This window comes from Nicotiana tomentosiformis, chromosome 5 (genome assembly GCF_000390325.3).
Source record: "Nicotiana tomentosiformis chromosome 5, ASM39032v3, whole genome shotgun sequence".
Lineage (NCBI taxonomy): Eukaryota > Viridiplantae > Streptophyta > Magnoliopsida > Solanales > Solanaceae > Nicotiana > Nicotiana tomentosiformis.
Window position 1 is genome coordinate 11,276,333 of NC_090816.1, and position 16,660 is coordinate 11,292,992.

Here is a 16,660-nt window from a genome sequence, read left to right on the forward strand (position 1 = left end):
AGTTCATTATTCAACTTTTATAGTATGCATTGCTAAGAATTTATCTGACTTAATATTTTTTCTTTTTATGTTTAATAGGTGTAATTATGCCTCGACTTCGTGGTCACAAACTACCTCACATGTTTGGAGTTACTAGGAAAGGATTGAAGAAGGTGATGATGGATGGTGGAAAGTAAGATGTAGTCATTGTCATCTTATTTTTCATTACAATGCACAACAAAGTGGTACTAAGTCCTTAATGAGGCATATTGGGCGTTGTTTGGAGCGCAATTTGGTAAAGCCTATAAGGATTGATTAGTTGTTGTCTTGTTAACTTGAATTTGAACTGTTAGTACTATATGTTTGGACTTTCTAATTTTAATATGAAATTGCTACTACTTTGTATTATTATTAAAATGTATTTGGACAATTGTTGTTGAAGAATTAGTACTATTCCAGTTGTGGCCACAGAACAGAACGCAGAAATGGGTAGTATATTATATGTGAGTTCTTCTCTTTTTTGCTTAACTCAAGTGAATTGTCTTCTCCTTTTTGCTTAACTCTAGATTGAATTATCTTATCGGGTAAACCGATAATGATCGATAACCGATTAACCAATAACTGATATCTTATCGATTCGGTTATCGGTAGGGGTGGGCGTTCGATCGGTTTAGTTCGGTTTGAAGAAATTCGGTTCGGTTATTTGGTTTTCGGTTTTGTAAAAGTATTAACCGAAATCGAACTGAAATAAGTTCGGTTTAGTTCGGTTTTCTAATTTCGGTTCGGTTTATTTCGGTCGGTTTGAACAATATCATATTGGGCTTCTTCTACGTATTAATTGGACTACCTAATTTGTTGATTTTTTCCAAAAATTCGGACTACTTGTGTTGCTTGAATGTGATAAATCATAAATATGTTCTTTTATTTATATAAATCTGATTTGTGTTGCTGAGAAGTATTCTTGATTAAAAAATCTGATTTGTAGAGAAAATATACTATAATCTTAGTAACACAAATATAGCGATAAGGACTATTATCTCCCAAAAATCTTTGGTCTACCAAGAATCAAATAAAAGCATGTACATTTTTTAAAATATATCAAGATACCATTTCTTCTAGAGCGAACAGCAGACCACCAACAGGAGCTCGAAAAGCAGCAGCCATCTAGTTTATTTATAAAACCACATGCCAATGTGATAATTTGCACATAATCAAGAAATAAAATACCCATATCAAATTCAATATGCAGCAACATATGTCCAATATTCAGCCATGAGAGAACAAAAAACCCAGAATATATGCTGCTTTGCTGCCAAAAACCTAGAAATATGCCAATGTGATAATTTACACATAAACTTCATTCATTATATCCAAAAGTTAGCTTGAGCAGCTAGTAGGAAATCACTGTTTAGTATAAGCAATATTACATAACCAAAAGAGAAATCGAGAAGTTAGAAAGTTTTCATGTTGCTGAAGTCTCAAAATCAATAAAATAACTACATTAAGTACTACTGCAGCATCAGCTTGTCTACCAAAAGAGCTCACTAGCAAGTTATTACTGCAACATCACTTGTCTATTTACTTGTTGATCTAAGCATTTATAAAAATGATACATAATCTGTAAGTTCCATTTAGGCGCCATGATCAAACCTTTGCAAAAAAGACATAATTATAAGTCAAAAACACAATTGATTTATAATAAAGTATATCAATGTTATATCATCAAATATACAGAAGGTTATCAACTTACCACACATGCCACAGGTTGCAACTATATGTCAATAATAGTTGAATCTTTTGCACAATTTGCCAAATCTAATAAAAATATTGAAGAAAACTTTGTCATGCATCAGTGTTAAGTAAACTATTTGTAATATAATAAATGCAAAACACAAAATAATTACCAAGTTCCAGTTGTTCTAGATACTCCAAGTCTTCCTCAACTTTAATAGGAATAGGTTCACTTCTAAGCCAATCTTGAAGACAAATAAGAGATTGCACCAGTTTAGGCGTCAACGAACTCCTAAACGAGTCAAGAATGCGACCTCCAGTACTGAATGCACATTCTGATGCAACACTTGAAATAGGAATGGCTAACACATCACGAGCCATCTCCGCAAGAATGGGAAATCTAGGCTCATTGATTTTCCACCACTTTAAGATTTTAAACTCATCCGTTTCGGGCTCAATATCTTCAGCAAGATATCTATCTAACTCTGATTTAGCACCTAAGCCTCCTTTCACTTCCTTATGTTTCTCAAATTCCAATTTCGTTCTCATTGTTCCTCTTTTCAAAAAGCTACCATAACCACTCACGGTAGCTGTTGTATTTCCAGATGAAGCAGATGTAGATCCTTTTGAATTTTTCTTTACATAATAATCAAACAAAGAATCCATATAATTTTTCACTTCTAAAATCAATTTCTTCCCTTCTTTTTCTCCAAACATCCTCACAATTGCAAAAGGAACATAGTCAAGCTTGTTACGGGGATCCAAAATTGATGCAATAAAGATCATATTGTTCATTTTTTCAGGTTCACCCCAATACTTGACAGATTTTTCTTTCATTTGTTTTGCCATTTCTTTCAAACTAGCATCTTCATGTTCCATCCACTCTTTCAAAATAAGATCAAGCTCACAAATTTCAACAAAATATACATTGGAAGTGACATAAATAGAACCAGAGACCCTCAAAGTAAGCAAATAAAAAGCTTCAAGAAATTTTATCATTATTCTCACATTATCCCAGTCAGCACTTGTGAGATCACCTGCATTAGTTCCATCTTCACATACATAGGTACGAAGATGATGCAACAATCCAGTATCAAAGAAACTATATTTGTCAAAGGCAAGCTCAAATTGTTGTGTTGTGTCTAACATCATGTATGTAGAGTTCCATCGAGTAGAAACATCTAAGCATAATGTTCTCTTGGAAGTTAACTTTTGAGATTCACAACATTCTTTAAACTTTCTAATCCTAGCGGGAGATAGTCTAATGTATCTCACATCTTGTCTAACTCTCTTGATAGAAACACCAATTTCTTTCAACTCATCTTGTACAATGAGATTAAGTATGTGAGCCATACATCTAACATGTAGATGTTTACCATTCATTATATTAGTTCCCCAAGTAGTCAATTGTTTAGACACTTCTCTTACTGTGACATCATTGGAACTAGCATTATCTACCGTTATAGTAAATACATTTTTCAAACCCTAATCAAGCAAGCAATTAGTAATAACCGCCGCCATATCATCACCCTTATGACTAGAGATAGGACAAAAGTTTATTATCCTTTTATGCAATTTCCAATCGTTGTCAATAAAGTGAGCAGTAAGACACATATAGTTTATTCTTTGTATAGAAGTCCAAGTATCTGTTGTAAGACAGATTTTTGGACGTGCTTCATTGAAGGACTTCTTCAAACTTTGTCTTTGTTCATAATAAAGTTCATAACAATCTCTTGTCAATGTTCTACGAGAAGGAATTTGAAATTGAGGTATTGTGACTCCTATAAACTTCTTAAATCCTTCCTTTTCAACAAAACTAAATGGCAGTTCATCCAAAATTATCATTTGAGCTAAAGCTCTCCTACTAAGTGCTTGATCAAATTTCCAAGTGGTAAGCACCCCTTCATTTGGCCCATTTGAAGCTAGTAGAAAACTTAGTTGTGTTTGACTATTTTCTATTTTACGGGGTATTTTGGGACACTTAGTGAGATGATTGTTCATTGATATAGTACCATTACCTTTCGTAGCAGCTGCATAAGTTTTTTCACAATACTTACATTTTGCTCTTTTAGCTCCACTAAGATCATCATACTTCTCAAAATGGTTCCAAGCATCAGATCTAGGTTGCATGACTTTCCTTTTCTTTGGAGCTTCATCAAGACTGAGACATTCAGTGTTAGGTATGCTATCATTTGAACCCCCACCTTCGTAGGCTTCACTTACCCTACTTCCATTTTCTTCCATCTACAAAAACGAATACAAGCAGAACAATAAAACACTGAGCTATAATAATGCGAAAAAGGAAGTTAGAGGATGAGACAGAAACAAGCACAAAATTAAATGAGGAAACAGAAACAATAACCGAGCAAGGAGACAAAAAATGGACATCAAATTCAAGAGTCAAGACTTCTTTCAACAATATACATGCGCCTTTAAGTCTTTAACTACTAATTTTTAGCAGAAAAAAAAGAAAAAATTTACTAAAACGAGAGAAAGAAGAGAAGATCGACGAGGATAGAGAACAAAAAAGAAGCAATGAGAGAAATATAACAAAAATTAAACTTACTGGCACAAGCACACTGCACACCAGTGTATCAATGGTGATAGAGACTAGAGAGAGAAGTTTGAAGAAAAAGAACCATAGCGTATTTGGGAAAATCTTAGGAATGGGAAAAGCAAAAGCTGATGACCTTAAAGCTTAAAAGTCTTTAAGTGTGGGCCTAGTATTTGTTAAGAGTGGGCCGTCTTTGATGGACCTTAAAATTGGGTATAGTATTTGTTATATTGGGCTTAGCCTATATATAGTTTAAAGAATCCATTTGCTAATAATTCGGTTTTTCGGTTAACCGAACAAAATAAATCAATAACCGATGACCGAACTGAAAAACTGAATTTTAAAATTTTAAAATTGAAACCGACCGAAAAGACCGAATAACCGAAACCGAAATAAAAATATTTTCGGTTCGGTCGGTTTTTTCGGTTCTAACCGATATATGCCCACCCCTAGTTATCGGGTTATCACATTTATAAACCGATAATCGATATGCTAAACCGATAATATTCATAACCGAATTGAACCGATCGATACTCACCCCTAGTATGTGTTACTTTGTTTGGGAAACTATTTTGGATCTTTGGGAGGTTTTGAGTGAGGTTCTCCATGAAGGTTGAAAGGAGAGGAAGAAGAAAGAGAAAGAAAATGAAAGGAATAAAAAAAAGAGGCTAGGGACGGGTTTCCGTATAGTTGAGGGGTAGTTTTGATCGTTTCTATAAAATAAAAAAAAAAGGAGGTTGGGAAGGGCAGTGGGGTGTGCCAAGTGGACTTTAAAAAGAGAAAAGAAATTGGAATTAAAAAATTCTAACATTGCGCCCGTTAGCAAAGGAGGGCTGTAATGACCCCTTTTTAAGTCACAGACACACAAATGATGCCAAGAGGGTAAACATATTCTATTTTGAATAGTCGAGGGCAGTTTTGAACGTTTACTGCTTAAAAAAAGAGGCAAACCTGTAATAAACATAAACTTAAAGGGGCAAGCCGCGCAGGTCTGTTCCAACACCCACGTGCTCCCACAAAAAAGTGTCGCCAACTAGGATTCTGAATGTACTTTGGATTGGAAGTCTGTCCTCCGAATCTAGGGATTTTTTCTTTACTTATAGCAAACATATAGGACGGCTCGTTGGCATCGATAGATTTCCTCCTATATGCCATGGCGCAAGAGATGCGTGAACTTCAACACGATCTGCTAGTTCTCATTGGTAGACGTTTCAATTTGATTGAAGACTACTTAAATTTCGGCACCGTCTGTAAATCCTGGCACTCCGCAGCCACCAAAAACAATTTTAACAGTGAATTGCCTAGAGTTCCATGGCTGATGTTACCAGAAGAGGAGGAGGATAAAAGGGACAGTTGCTGTCGAAAATTCTTCAGCCTCTATAATGATATGATTTTGAAGAAGAGGATTCCTAAAGCTAGAGGAAAACGATGTCTGGAGTCTATGGGATGGCTTATCACAGTTGGAAAAGACGAGGGTGAAGCTAGTTTGCTACATCCTTTCTCCGGTGTTCAGTTCGAATTGCCACATCAAAATACCACTAAAGATTTTGATGAACACGAGACTGGCTATCCGTTTACTTTTTTTCGCAAGGCAGTTTTGTCAGCTAGTCCTTTTTATACATCCGACTTTGTTCTCATGGTCATTGAGGGAGGCATTAGATTCCTCAGTTTTTGGAGACCTGGAGATTTGAGATGGACCAGGGTTAGCTGGGACAGATCAGATCATACTCCATTTGTTGATGTGGTATATTTTAATGGCCGCTTTTATGCAGTAGATTATTCCGGCCGCGTCCTTGTTTGTGATGTAGCTGGCCCTGAACCCACTAAAAAAAGTCATATCATAGCGCAGTTACCATTTGGTCCTCGAGACAGGCTAGATCATTTATACATCGTAGAATCACTAGGATCATTATTTATAGTTGTGCGAGATGGTGTTCAAATAAGCCAAGTCAAAGATGATTGTGACAGGATGAGGATTCCATTGACTTACATCGTAGGAGAAAATGAGGAAGAGCTTCGGGATGGGGAGGAGTTAAGATATGGAACAAAACAATTTCGAGTTTTCAAGGTTGATTTAGCTGCTGCTGGCAAAGTAACAGAAACCAGGGAATTAGGGGAGAGAGCTTTTTTTCTGGGTGCTAATGCTTCTCTTTCTGTCCAAACTTCTCAATTTCCAGGAATCAAGCCCAATCATATTTATTTTACTGACGATTTTTTTGAATCATACCTCGGCTTTGTTGAAGGAGGAGGCTTGGACATGGGGGTGTTCAACTTAGCAGATGGCAGCATCCAGATGCATTACGAGGGTGTTTCCCTCAGTCGTGTTTGTCCTCCAACTTGGGTCACACCAACTCTGTGTTAGAGTCAGACATATTTGTTTATTTGCTCTATTTGTTATGTATTTTTACTATAAAAGTCGAATGATTTTTTATTTAAATAATTACATTCTGTCATTTACCTTCAGAATCCATTGATGTATCTTTCTTGTTTTCAATATAGCTGGACAAAAGATAATTCCGTTAATTGTGATACTTTCTTGTTTCCAAGTATGTTGTGTTCGAATGCAATCAGGATTGGCTTTATTCTCAGTTTTCTTAATGGAGAACTTCTGGTAGGCTAGAACCTATACTCAGCTGGTGTAGGGTGAAAGTTATGATTACTGAGTTATAACTTTAAACTAGCAATTACTGAAAATTCTTATAGCATAGTTTGTCTTCTATAAAATCTGGCAAAGTCATTAACCAGTTTAATTCTAGAAGAATGAAACTCACTATAGGATGCTTTTGATATCTTCTTTATGGCTATCAAAGATCAAGTGAGTCAGAATCGAAAGCTTGTCCAGTTTCAGTGAGGTAAGTATTAACTGTGAGATCAGCCTGCAGACTCGGATTGACATTAGGTGGACGCCTGGATTTGCAAATTGATATCAGCATTTGCTGCATATGATCTTTTGATAAGTCATATTTATATCGAATACTATGTCTTTTCTGTCTCCATTCCTAGAGTCTATGTAATTTATGACTTTTTTTTATTATCTTTTTTTGATAAGCTAAGCAACAACAACAACATCATACCCAGTATTATCCCACACCGTGGGGTCTGGGGAGGGTAATGTGTACGCAGACCTTATCCTACCTTGTGAGTATAGAGAGGCTGTTTCCAATAGACCCTCGGTTCAGGAATTTTTTGATAAGGTAAGATTTTATTAAAAGGTACCAAGATGGTACAAAATTACAAACATCCAAACTAATACAACAAAGCAACTACATTCCTCTTAGCTCCTCTAGAAAATCCATATATTGTTCCATATTTTCAATTACATGTCTTTTACACCAGAAATACAAGTTTAATAAGCATCATGTTTTTGATCCTGGATACATGCCGCCTTTCCCCTTCAAAGCAAACCCTGTTTCTTTCCAACCATATTTTCCGGAACACACACAGAGGAATTATTCTCCATACTATCTGTTGACTTTTTGTCACTTTCTGTTGTTGCCATGTCTCCAACAAACTCTTTACACAGTCAATCACTTTCTGTTGTTGCCATGATGTCAAGTGGGCAATGCCTTCCAGTGTAAAGAGTAGATGATTGACTGTTTATGCCTCTTCTTCACACATGTAACACCTGTTACATAGAACAAAACCTCTCTTCTGCAAGTTCTCCTTAGTTAGAAAAGCTTCCTTTGCTACAATCCAACCAAAACAGGCTACTTTAATAGGTACTTTAATGTAATTTATGACTGTTTTAAGTAAAGTGGAGACAAGATTGTAAGATGTATGAAACTTGTTAGTCGTGTTGAATTAAATATGTAGGAGCAGGACAATTTTAATATATGTATTATATCTCCTTTAACAGTGATAACTGGTTTTAACATGAAAAGAACACTCTCATAGTGTTTGGTAATTTCTTAAAGAAGCAATTTTCATTGTTGGAGGATCTGGAAAAAAATTCTTTTTCCTGAGAAGTAGATTTCAATCTTTTGAAGTCCTAAAACTTAGGCATAACTTTGGAGGACAGAACACCCCTAAGGAGATAGCCTAGCGGCAAAGAGTTAGAGATTTGCACAAGGGACCGAAATTCAAATCTCGAAAGACCTTTTCTTTTCACCTGTTTTTACATTGCATTTGCTAAGACAGGTAACATTGAAAGTTTGCAAGCCTCATGTCTTTGTAGACATAAGAATGAGGCATGAAGTTCACGAGAAACTGATAGTCGGGCCTGAGGCTAAGCCCTTTTTGGATTAGCTGATTAAAAGTAGTCAATAAGCATAAACTGTTGAAAAGCACTTTTAGGTGCTGAAACCAATTTTAGAAAATATAGTGGAACACTTGTTTTTACATTGCAGAGTTTCTAGGGAATGTTTGGAGCTGTTTCTAAATGTGACAGGTGTTTCATGGGTAATGCCACTGAAGATCCAAGAGGTCAATGGATAGCTGACGAAGTCAGCCGATGCCTAGAAACCTGAAGCAGATTTGGAAAACCATCCCCATGTGCATCTTCTCGACTTTTTGGGCTGGAAAGGAATAATGCTTGCTTTGGAGGAAGGAGGATGCATACTTCTAGAATTAAGAATACTTGCTTGCAGAATTTATATTTCTGGTGTAAGTCTGTCAAATAGTTTGCTTTTGAATATTTAAATAAACTATAGAAGCTGTTACATTCACACAGCTTCTAATGTGCTAGCTCTTTTTGATTAAGCTTTAGATGAGTCGGAGTTGCGTAATACAGTGTTATATCAAAGAATCTTCGTGTTGGGTTTGACGAGAAAGTACATAGCCATCATATGAGGAAGCACTGCTCTGCATACACAGCATTGGGACAAATATCTGCTATGCTAGGTATTTGTATTAAAGCTGTATGTCTCTGCTGTACATTCATCACTGGGTTTCTATATGGAAGAGACAAATATCTTTTGCATATTCACTACAACAAATTAGACGTTTAGCGGCAATAGCTTAAGCCGCTAATTTATATTCTAGGGGTGGCAGACTGGCGGGTCGGGTCAGATATGAGCGGGTCGAAACGGGTAAATTATCCGACCCGACCCGTATTTGAGACGGATAAAACACGGGTTTATCCGGCGGATAATATGGATATCCATATTATCCATGGCTTCTTAAATATGATCACTTATAAGAGAATTTCTAGTCTTCCAAACTTGAGGAACTCCAATTTGAGGCTTTACAAATGTAAAAGTTAAACACATTAGTTATCCATTGGTTATCCATTTTCTAAGTGGATAATATGGTTCTTTATCCATATTCGACCAGTTTTTAAATGGTTCATTATCCAACCCATTTTTGATGAATAATATGGGTGGATAACTGTTTTCTTTTAACCATTTTGTCACCTCTATTCTAAAGTCACCGATTACCGGCAGTTAAACTTTAGCTGGTAAAAGAATACTTTTTAGTGACAAAATAAAAATATTAGTCCTGAAAGAGAAAAAACTAGCCTTTTCAATTCAAGTTGTGTGGCCTCCAATTCTCTTTAGCTTCCCTCCAATTATTTTTAGTCTCTAAATTCCCCCAATTCAAATTTGAAGCCTACAATCTCTCTCTTTCTCCATTTCTCTTCCTCTGATCGGTGAGTGTCTCTTCAATTCAACTTAGTTATTCTTTGATCTACTTCTCGATTTTCCTATAACTGTACTTATTCGATTCAGCTAGCATTTTAGTTGAGTTTAGTGTAATATCAATTCGATCTCGATCTTATATACTCCCTCCATTTTAATTTATGTGAGCCCATTTGACTGGGCACGGAATTTAAGAAAGAGGGAAGACTTTTGAATTTGTGGTGTAAAATGCGGCATATATATTTTGTGTGGCTATAAATCATTGCATAAAGGTAAATTGTTTCCAAATAATTTTTGGCACAGACTAAAAAGAAAATAAGTTCACATAAATTTAAATTTACATACTATGTTTATACTTTATACTGTTACTATATATATTGTCTTTGCTCGTTTTAATTTTGATTTTTGTGATTTTTGTATTGGTTTTGGTGTTTTTACTCTACAATCTGAAGTTGTTCTCTTTGCTTTGTATTTCAAATCTCGGTAAGCTCCATAGCTTCTGTAAGTTTAGCTCAATTTTGAACTTTCTCATATAATATGGAATCTCTGCTCTCTTCTCCATACGTTCTGAAATTTCTTATCGTTAGGGTTAGAAATTTTCCTTCGCAGATTCACACAGAAGTTTCCCCTTCGCTATTCACCAGCAGTAGCCGGGCTCGGGCGTCAAAGTTTTGAGGTAAGAATGTGAATATCATGTGAATTTTTGTATTTCTCCATATACTGATTTTATTATTAAAAGAAAAACTTATGTATCTGATTTGAAAAAAACACTGATTTGATTATTTTGTTATGTTACAACTTATTATGTAAACGGAATTAGCCCGATAGGGAATAGTGTAATGTGCTTATGCCCTGTTCCTATGTTTTGTGATGTATTGTGTTTCATTTGATGAGCCTTTTAGAAGCTGTTATGTCCAAGTGTTTTTAATGAGAGACTAGTTTGTTGATTGAAGGACCTTGTTAGTTGTTGTTAGAATCGAATTAACCGGTGAGAAATTTTTTGAGTTCAGGCAGCTATAGAACAGCTTAATTCTGTATTAAAATTCATGCAATTATGTTACTGGAACCTGTGCACTTATTCTTATTTAAAGCACTTGGTCGTTCTTATTTCCTTTACTTCTAATTGATAGTAAAAAATTGCAGCAGTTGAGTTTTGGTGCCTGAGCTGATTGTACTTTATGTGATTGCTTATCAAATTTATATGATATTTATTGAAATTATAAGGAGACAGAAGGAGTAATAAAAGTAGGCTAATGTTTTGCTGTGCTATGCTGATGTTTGAATTGTTAATTTAATGTTTTCTGAGTTTTTGAATACTCCTATATATATTATGAATGCTTACTCAGTTTGTTGAAAAATATGACTACTGAATGATGACACAGATTATAGATGGACCACTTATACAGTACTCAGGATCGTTTAGTACGCGGACTAAATTATTCGGGGATTATAATTCTAAAATTATAATCCCTAGACCAATTTACCCAGGTGGGAAAATATAATCCCAAGTTTAATGGGATAAGGTGGGATTAGGATTGCTCTCGACAGCCAATTTCAGTTGAAAGAAAATATTTCTTCTTTTTGTTTCTAATTTCTTCCTTTCCAACTATGACGTATAGGAAAAGGCTCTTGCATTTCTTTACTAAAGCTGGTCGGTGTTGATGACCTCGAATAAAAATTGAGATGACAAGCACTTCTAGGGGACAAGTTCACTTCTTTTTAATGCATGTGATTGTAGTTGTGAAGGGTAATCTCTCAAGCATCCGATTCGAGGTCCAGCTCCAGTACTCCATTTACAATACAATTGCTTTCCTAATTGAAATGACTTCATTTCTTTGTGTGAATTTATCCTCTGGAGTATACATTCTTGTGGAATTGTCTCTTCTGTACTTTCTTGTTCAGAAGCAAATAACTCTTCTGCTGATTCATATCCATCTTTACTTTATGTGATCGCTTATTCAAATGACATTTTCTTAAACCAATTAATGTTACCAACAACAGGGGGTGCTTAAATCAGAGTAGAAGGTGTATATATTTGGCCGTTCAGACAACTTCGGATAGTAGCTTACAGGTATTGATTTTGACACTGACATTTTCTTTATGACTTCTATAGGTTCTTGAAAATAAATTAGTACTTAAGTTTGGAGAGTGAAATATGAGAACTAGAGTTGGCAGCAGATCGGTTACTGGACTACGTCATAATGAAGTGGCTCGACCCTATATTGAGCAATTAATGAATGCTCAAAATTGCTCTCAAGCCCAAACATATGATGAATAATCTAGTAATTTGAACAATTCTGTGGGCACTGCCGCTGAGGCCTGAGCAGAACAATGAATCTGGTTCTGTTCTTTTTTTCTGGGGCTTATATTTTGTATCCTTGAATTAGGGTCCTCTAGGTTGGCTAGTGCCAAGTGAAAAATTCCCTCTGGTAACAAGATTAACACGATAAAGTATCTGGAAAATTATTATGTAAAGTAACATATTATCTGTATAGTATGCAGTCTAACTATTTAATGGTTAGCTTTTTCCGTTGTAAATTTGATTGAACTAAATTATGAATTATGACCTTTGAATCTGTTTCAGGTTATTCAGGGGTACGAAAAGTTCGTGGGCCTACATTACTCAAAGATGTTTGGAATCTACCACCGGGGAAGACAATTGTTGTGCAGTTTAATTGTCGTAATCAAGCTATTGGAAAAGAGGTTCAAAAGCTTGCTAGCTTTCTAGGCATCGTCGCTAGAACTCCGGAACTAACACCATTAAACGTAGATGATTGGCGAGCATTTGATAAAGAAGAAATTGGTGGAGTTTGTGAGGGATATGAAATTATTATTCTTAATAAGTATCATTTATTTTTATACATGATATTATTTTATACATGATACAGTATCATTTAGTTTCCTTGCTCTATCTTTTCAGAAGAAATTCTCAATCCCAATACGTGGAGAAGAGTTTATAAAAAAGTCAATAGAGAAGAAACGGAAGGACTATAAATGTGATCTGAAGACTATGTATGTGACCAATTATAAGACCAAAGATGCCTTGATGAAAAATAGACCAAGTCACATACCAATGGATCAATGGATTGGTCTCACCTCGTATTGGCTTTCTGATAAAGCAAAGGTCAGTAAGTACCTTTTTGGTTAGCAGTTCAATATGATTTCAACCTTTTAAGTGCTTGAGCAGATTATATATTCTCACTTGAACAAGTTTGAACTTTATGTATTCTCTACTGTCAAACAATTTAAAAACAAGTCCCTTCATTTCTTGATGAGTTATTTTTCTTCATATAGTATGTATCTCAAGCCAGTAGGTGAGAATGTAGTCTTTTGAACACAACAAATCATTTAATAAATACTTTACCCTATGTGCTTAAGTACAGTTAGTGTTTTTATGTTGCAATGACAGAAGCGTAGTCAAGCAAATAGAATCAGTAGGGCTAAGCAAAAGATGCCTCACACCGGAGGATCCAAAAGCATAGCAACTTTGATGAATGAAAAGGTATTCATGCGTAAATTATATGGTATTAGATTCTGCAACTCTTTTTATTCATGTCTAATTGTTTGGCATCAACTAATCTTTATTAGGCTATAGATGGAATAGAACCTACACGTGAAGAAGTTTACATATTAACTCATACAATGCGTAAGGATGGTAAACCACCGGATGAGGAGTCTTCAAATACTATTGTAAAATTTCTTATACAACTTTATCTTTCACAAGTTATGTGCTTTTTTTTTTTTTAAGATTAAACATCTACACTAGCTCATGCAAGTCTTTTGTTCTGAAATTAAACTTCTTCACTAGTTCGATTCGATGGCATCATAAATTCCACTGTACTCTCCTTTTTATAAGCACAAACTGTCCTCTCCTGTTTTTTTCCAGCTTCTTTGTCCCACTATGCTTCTTTCTCTTGTCAATAATTACAGGTCTTAATGAATATGCTCAACCTGTGTCATAAATTATTTGTTTATCTTCTACTTTACTGTGTCATAAATTGTTATCTCTATTACTCTCGGGACATGATGAATGAGAGGTTGAGTAATGGCGAGACATCTAATGAACAACATCGTGGTGATGTTGCTGGGGAAGGAGATGTGTATTCTCAAGTGTTTGGAACTGAAAAAAGTGGTTATGTTCGTGGTTTAGGACTTGGTCCTACCCCTTCTCTATTACGGGTGGTAAATCTTCCTTACGAAATGCTGTTGCTGATGGTTTGTCTAATGAGGCTGCACATAAGTTAGAACAAGAGATAAAGAAGTTAAAGGAGTTGAATAAAAAATAGGATGAAGAAATTGCTTTGATGAAAAAAAATCAATATATGCTAGTGTCGGAATTATCATGGATGAGACAATTTATGTGCAAATATGCTTCTACTGAATTATATGGGCCTCAAAACAATGGAATCACTACTAGACAGGTGAATTGATTTCAAAGTTTTAAACTTTTCTTCTTAAAGTTTAGCTTTATAAGAAAATTGTGCTATCTAATATGTGCTTATATTTACTAGGTTCATGATGCCAATAGCGGCAATAAACAAGCAACGCAAGCACCACGGATGCCATCAGTGACATCAAGTTCCTTCTTCTCGCAAGGTATATCTTTTTTATCGTTAATGTATATATGAAAGTTAGCTGCAGTCTACTTGTGTTTTTTTGGTGATGTCCATACCTGTTTAGCTTTATCCCTCTGTGGTGCTTCCAGAGAACTCTTCCCATTTTCATCTCTGCTAATTCCATTGCTGTCTTCTCTATTTGTCCATTGTTCTCTGCTAGGTTGAGGTGTATTTCTCTTCCTACACTCCTCAACGTGACCATGTCTCTGACAAAACTTACATAGCCTGCAAAATTTCTATTATAATAAAGCAACAACCACACTACCAGTTAGAGAACTGCTACTTTGATCTGTCAAGGAAATACATGAGTTGTTAGTGTGATAGAGCTCAGTAACTCAGAAAACAAGAATTTAAGACAATTGGCATCCTTGTTAATGTAATGTTGTTACCATGTTAATTTCATGATCAGAGAAACGTCTCTGTTATTTTTCCATTGTTTGGAATGAGGGGTAGAAATAGTTTATGGGCAAAAGAGTGCAGATATTGGTCCTTCGTTTGTGAGATTATTTAATGGACTGCCACTTTGGCTGCATTTTGTAAGATTATTAGTGTATTTTCCTTCAGCTAATCAACATGATGCTTGTAGGGCAAACTGCATTTTAGTGTTTGTTAAGAGTAGCACCTTGAGTATCATTCAGAAAACCCATTCGAATATACGATATATACGTCTCGATACAAAATGTCACAGAGAAGATATTTTACAGATACAGACAACACTGATATTGCAATACATCCAGCACAACAGATTAGAGTCGATCAGATCATTAACTCAGAAAACAAGAATTTAAGGTATTATTTTCTGCAGAATAGTTGGCTTTTAAGATGCAGAATGTATTAATTAAGTATTTTTCTTTTTTTTTCATGGACTCTCTTTGTTTTCTGCATATGTAGGCTTACAATTTGAGAGACATAATATCAAATATGACTCTGTTGTCTTATTTTTAGTTGTCTTCATTGGTTTAATGCCTTGACATCTTGCTTAAAAGGAATAGTATTTGATTAAGGTTGTAATTTAACAAACTGTTCTAAGACATTAAATTACAAGAATTTGATTCATGGTATAATTCTATCTCAAATGGTTACAGGAATATTACTTTAATTCGTGCTATCTTCTTGGATTTGCTCTCATATATGCTATAATATGTATTTTATCTGCAAAAAATTCTTATTGTATGATGGTGAAATGCAGGAACTTAAACAAGGAAATTTGGCTCTAAGGTCACACAACGATAGCTGACAAGAGTATCACATTGTTAATAAAAGGAAGAGAGGATCGAGAATATCACATTGTTGATGAGAGACTCGGTTTCCAATTTGATGTTTAGTTGTCTTGTACATAAGGATACTACATTTCTTACAAGTCGATAAATAAGTTGTTGTGTCGGATTTGTTAGTTCTTGTTTCAAGTAAATGACATTGTTTTGAGTTTGATAATTCTTCTAGTTAGAAGGTATTGCTCTTGTGATCTTTGTTTTTGATGTTATAAAATAGTGTTTCATTAAATGAGTGGATTAAGGTGAATTTATGGTCAGTTTAGCCACCATAATAATTGCCACTAAAATAAATTCCCTTTAATGGCAATTGTTGAATTTTAGCGGCAATAACAAAAGTCACAAAATATGTTAAATACTATATTTCTACGTCAGCTTTAGTGGCTATGGTAATTGAATAAAGGTCCCTTGAATAAATGCTGCTAAAAGTAATTAGTTTTGGCGGCAATAATATGGGTATGTTTTTGCGGCAATAAATATTGCCACTAAAAGCCTTGGCGTAGTGATTTGGTCTTCCTAATAATGCAAAACATCAAAATGTTGTTATATGTCAGTGTAGTTCTCTGTCTCTCTCTCTGTATGCATGTAATACTTGTATAAGGCTGTAAAAGATGAACTTGTTACTGATTTCTATGAAGTTGTCAATGTTTTTTTCCAATTTCGACAAGTATTATGCATTCTTGATAGTACGTTGAGGCTAGTATGTTGGAGAACGTGAAAGTTCTTATCTTCCAAATCAACCACCAAACACAAGCCGGAATGGTCTTCCATATCTTCCTCTTCCCCTTCCAATACCCTTGCCAGTCCAGCATTGTAGCAGTTGTTTAATAGTTCTTGGCATAACCCAACTGACCTGGAAAAGATTGAAGAACAGATTCCAGCTCTGCGTAGAGAAGCTAAAATGCAAAAATAAGTGATTAGCTTCCTCTTCGC

At 35.1% G+C, this 16,660-nt stretch overlaps 4 protein-coding genes across 18 annotated transcripts; 2 read left to right on the forward strand and 2 right to left on the reverse strand.

Annotated features, from left to right (window-relative positions):
- Window positions 1-1,537: 1,537 nt before the first annotated feature.
- LOC117274725 (zinc finger BED domain-containing protein RICESLEEPER 2-like) lies at window positions 1,538-3,132 on the reverse strand. The gene is made up of 3 exons (XM_070201989.1): window positions 1,884-3,132; window positions 1,730-1,794; window positions 1,538-1,629 (listed from the first exon to the last, which is right to left on the reverse strand). The coding sequence occupies exons 1-2, from the start codon at window positions 3,091-3,093 to the stop codon at window positions 1,751-1,753; spliced, it is 1,254 nt and encodes a 417-aa protein (XP_070058090.1). The 5' UTR covers window positions 3,094-3,132; the 3' UTR covers window positions 1,538-1,629; window positions 1,730-1,750.
- A 63-nt stretch (window positions 3,133-3,195) lies between these two features.
- Window positions 3,196-5,419, reverse strand: LOC138891923 (zinc finger BED domain-containing protein RICESLEEPER 1-like). Its single transcript, XM_070175611.1, has 2 exons — window positions 5,216-5,419; window positions 3,196-3,954 (listed from the first exon to the last, which is right to left on the reverse strand). Exons 1-2 carry the CDS (start codon window positions 5,417-5,419, stop codon window positions 3,196-3,198), a joined length of 963 nt encoding a protein of 320 aa, XP_070031712.1.
- Window positions 5,418-6,626, forward strand: LOC104121226 (F-box protein SKIP23-like). Its single transcript, XM_009633170.4, has one exon. The coding sequence runs from the start codon at window positions 5,418-5,420 to the stop codon at window positions 6,624-6,626; it is 1,209 nt and encodes a 402-aa protein (XP_009631465.1).
- Window positions 6,627-9,859: 3,233 nt separating this feature from the next.
- On the forward strand, window positions 9,860-15,890 carry LOC104121224 (uncharacterized). Of its 15 annotated transcripts, none has more exons than XR_011415918.1 (11): window positions 9,860-10,323; window positions 10,428-10,516; window positions 11,460-11,613; window positions 11,842-11,911; window positions 12,425-12,652; window positions 12,761-12,964; window positions 13,250-13,342; window positions 13,429-13,530; window positions 13,771-14,261; window positions 14,352-14,436; window positions 15,161-15,214. XR_011415918.1 is itself a non-coding variant. In XM_033652833.2 (10 exons), exons 4-10 carry the CDS (start codon window positions 12,611-12,613, stop codon window positions 15,671-15,673), a joined length of 639 nt encoding a protein of 212 aa, XP_033508724.1. In that variant the 5' UTR covers window positions 9,860-10,323; window positions 10,428-10,516; window positions 11,842-11,911; window positions 12,425-12,610; the 3' UTR covers window positions 15,674-15,890. The 15 variants fall into 15 exon arrangements, 4 of the variants coding, with proteins under 4 accessions (XP_033508724.1, XP_070058091.1, XP_033508726.1 ...); XR_011415919.1 differs by having other exon boundaries at window positions 10,434-10,516; XR_011415920.1 differs by having other exon boundaries at window positions 10,450-10,516.
- The last annotated feature ends 770 nt before the right edge of the window (window positions 15,891-16,660 follow it).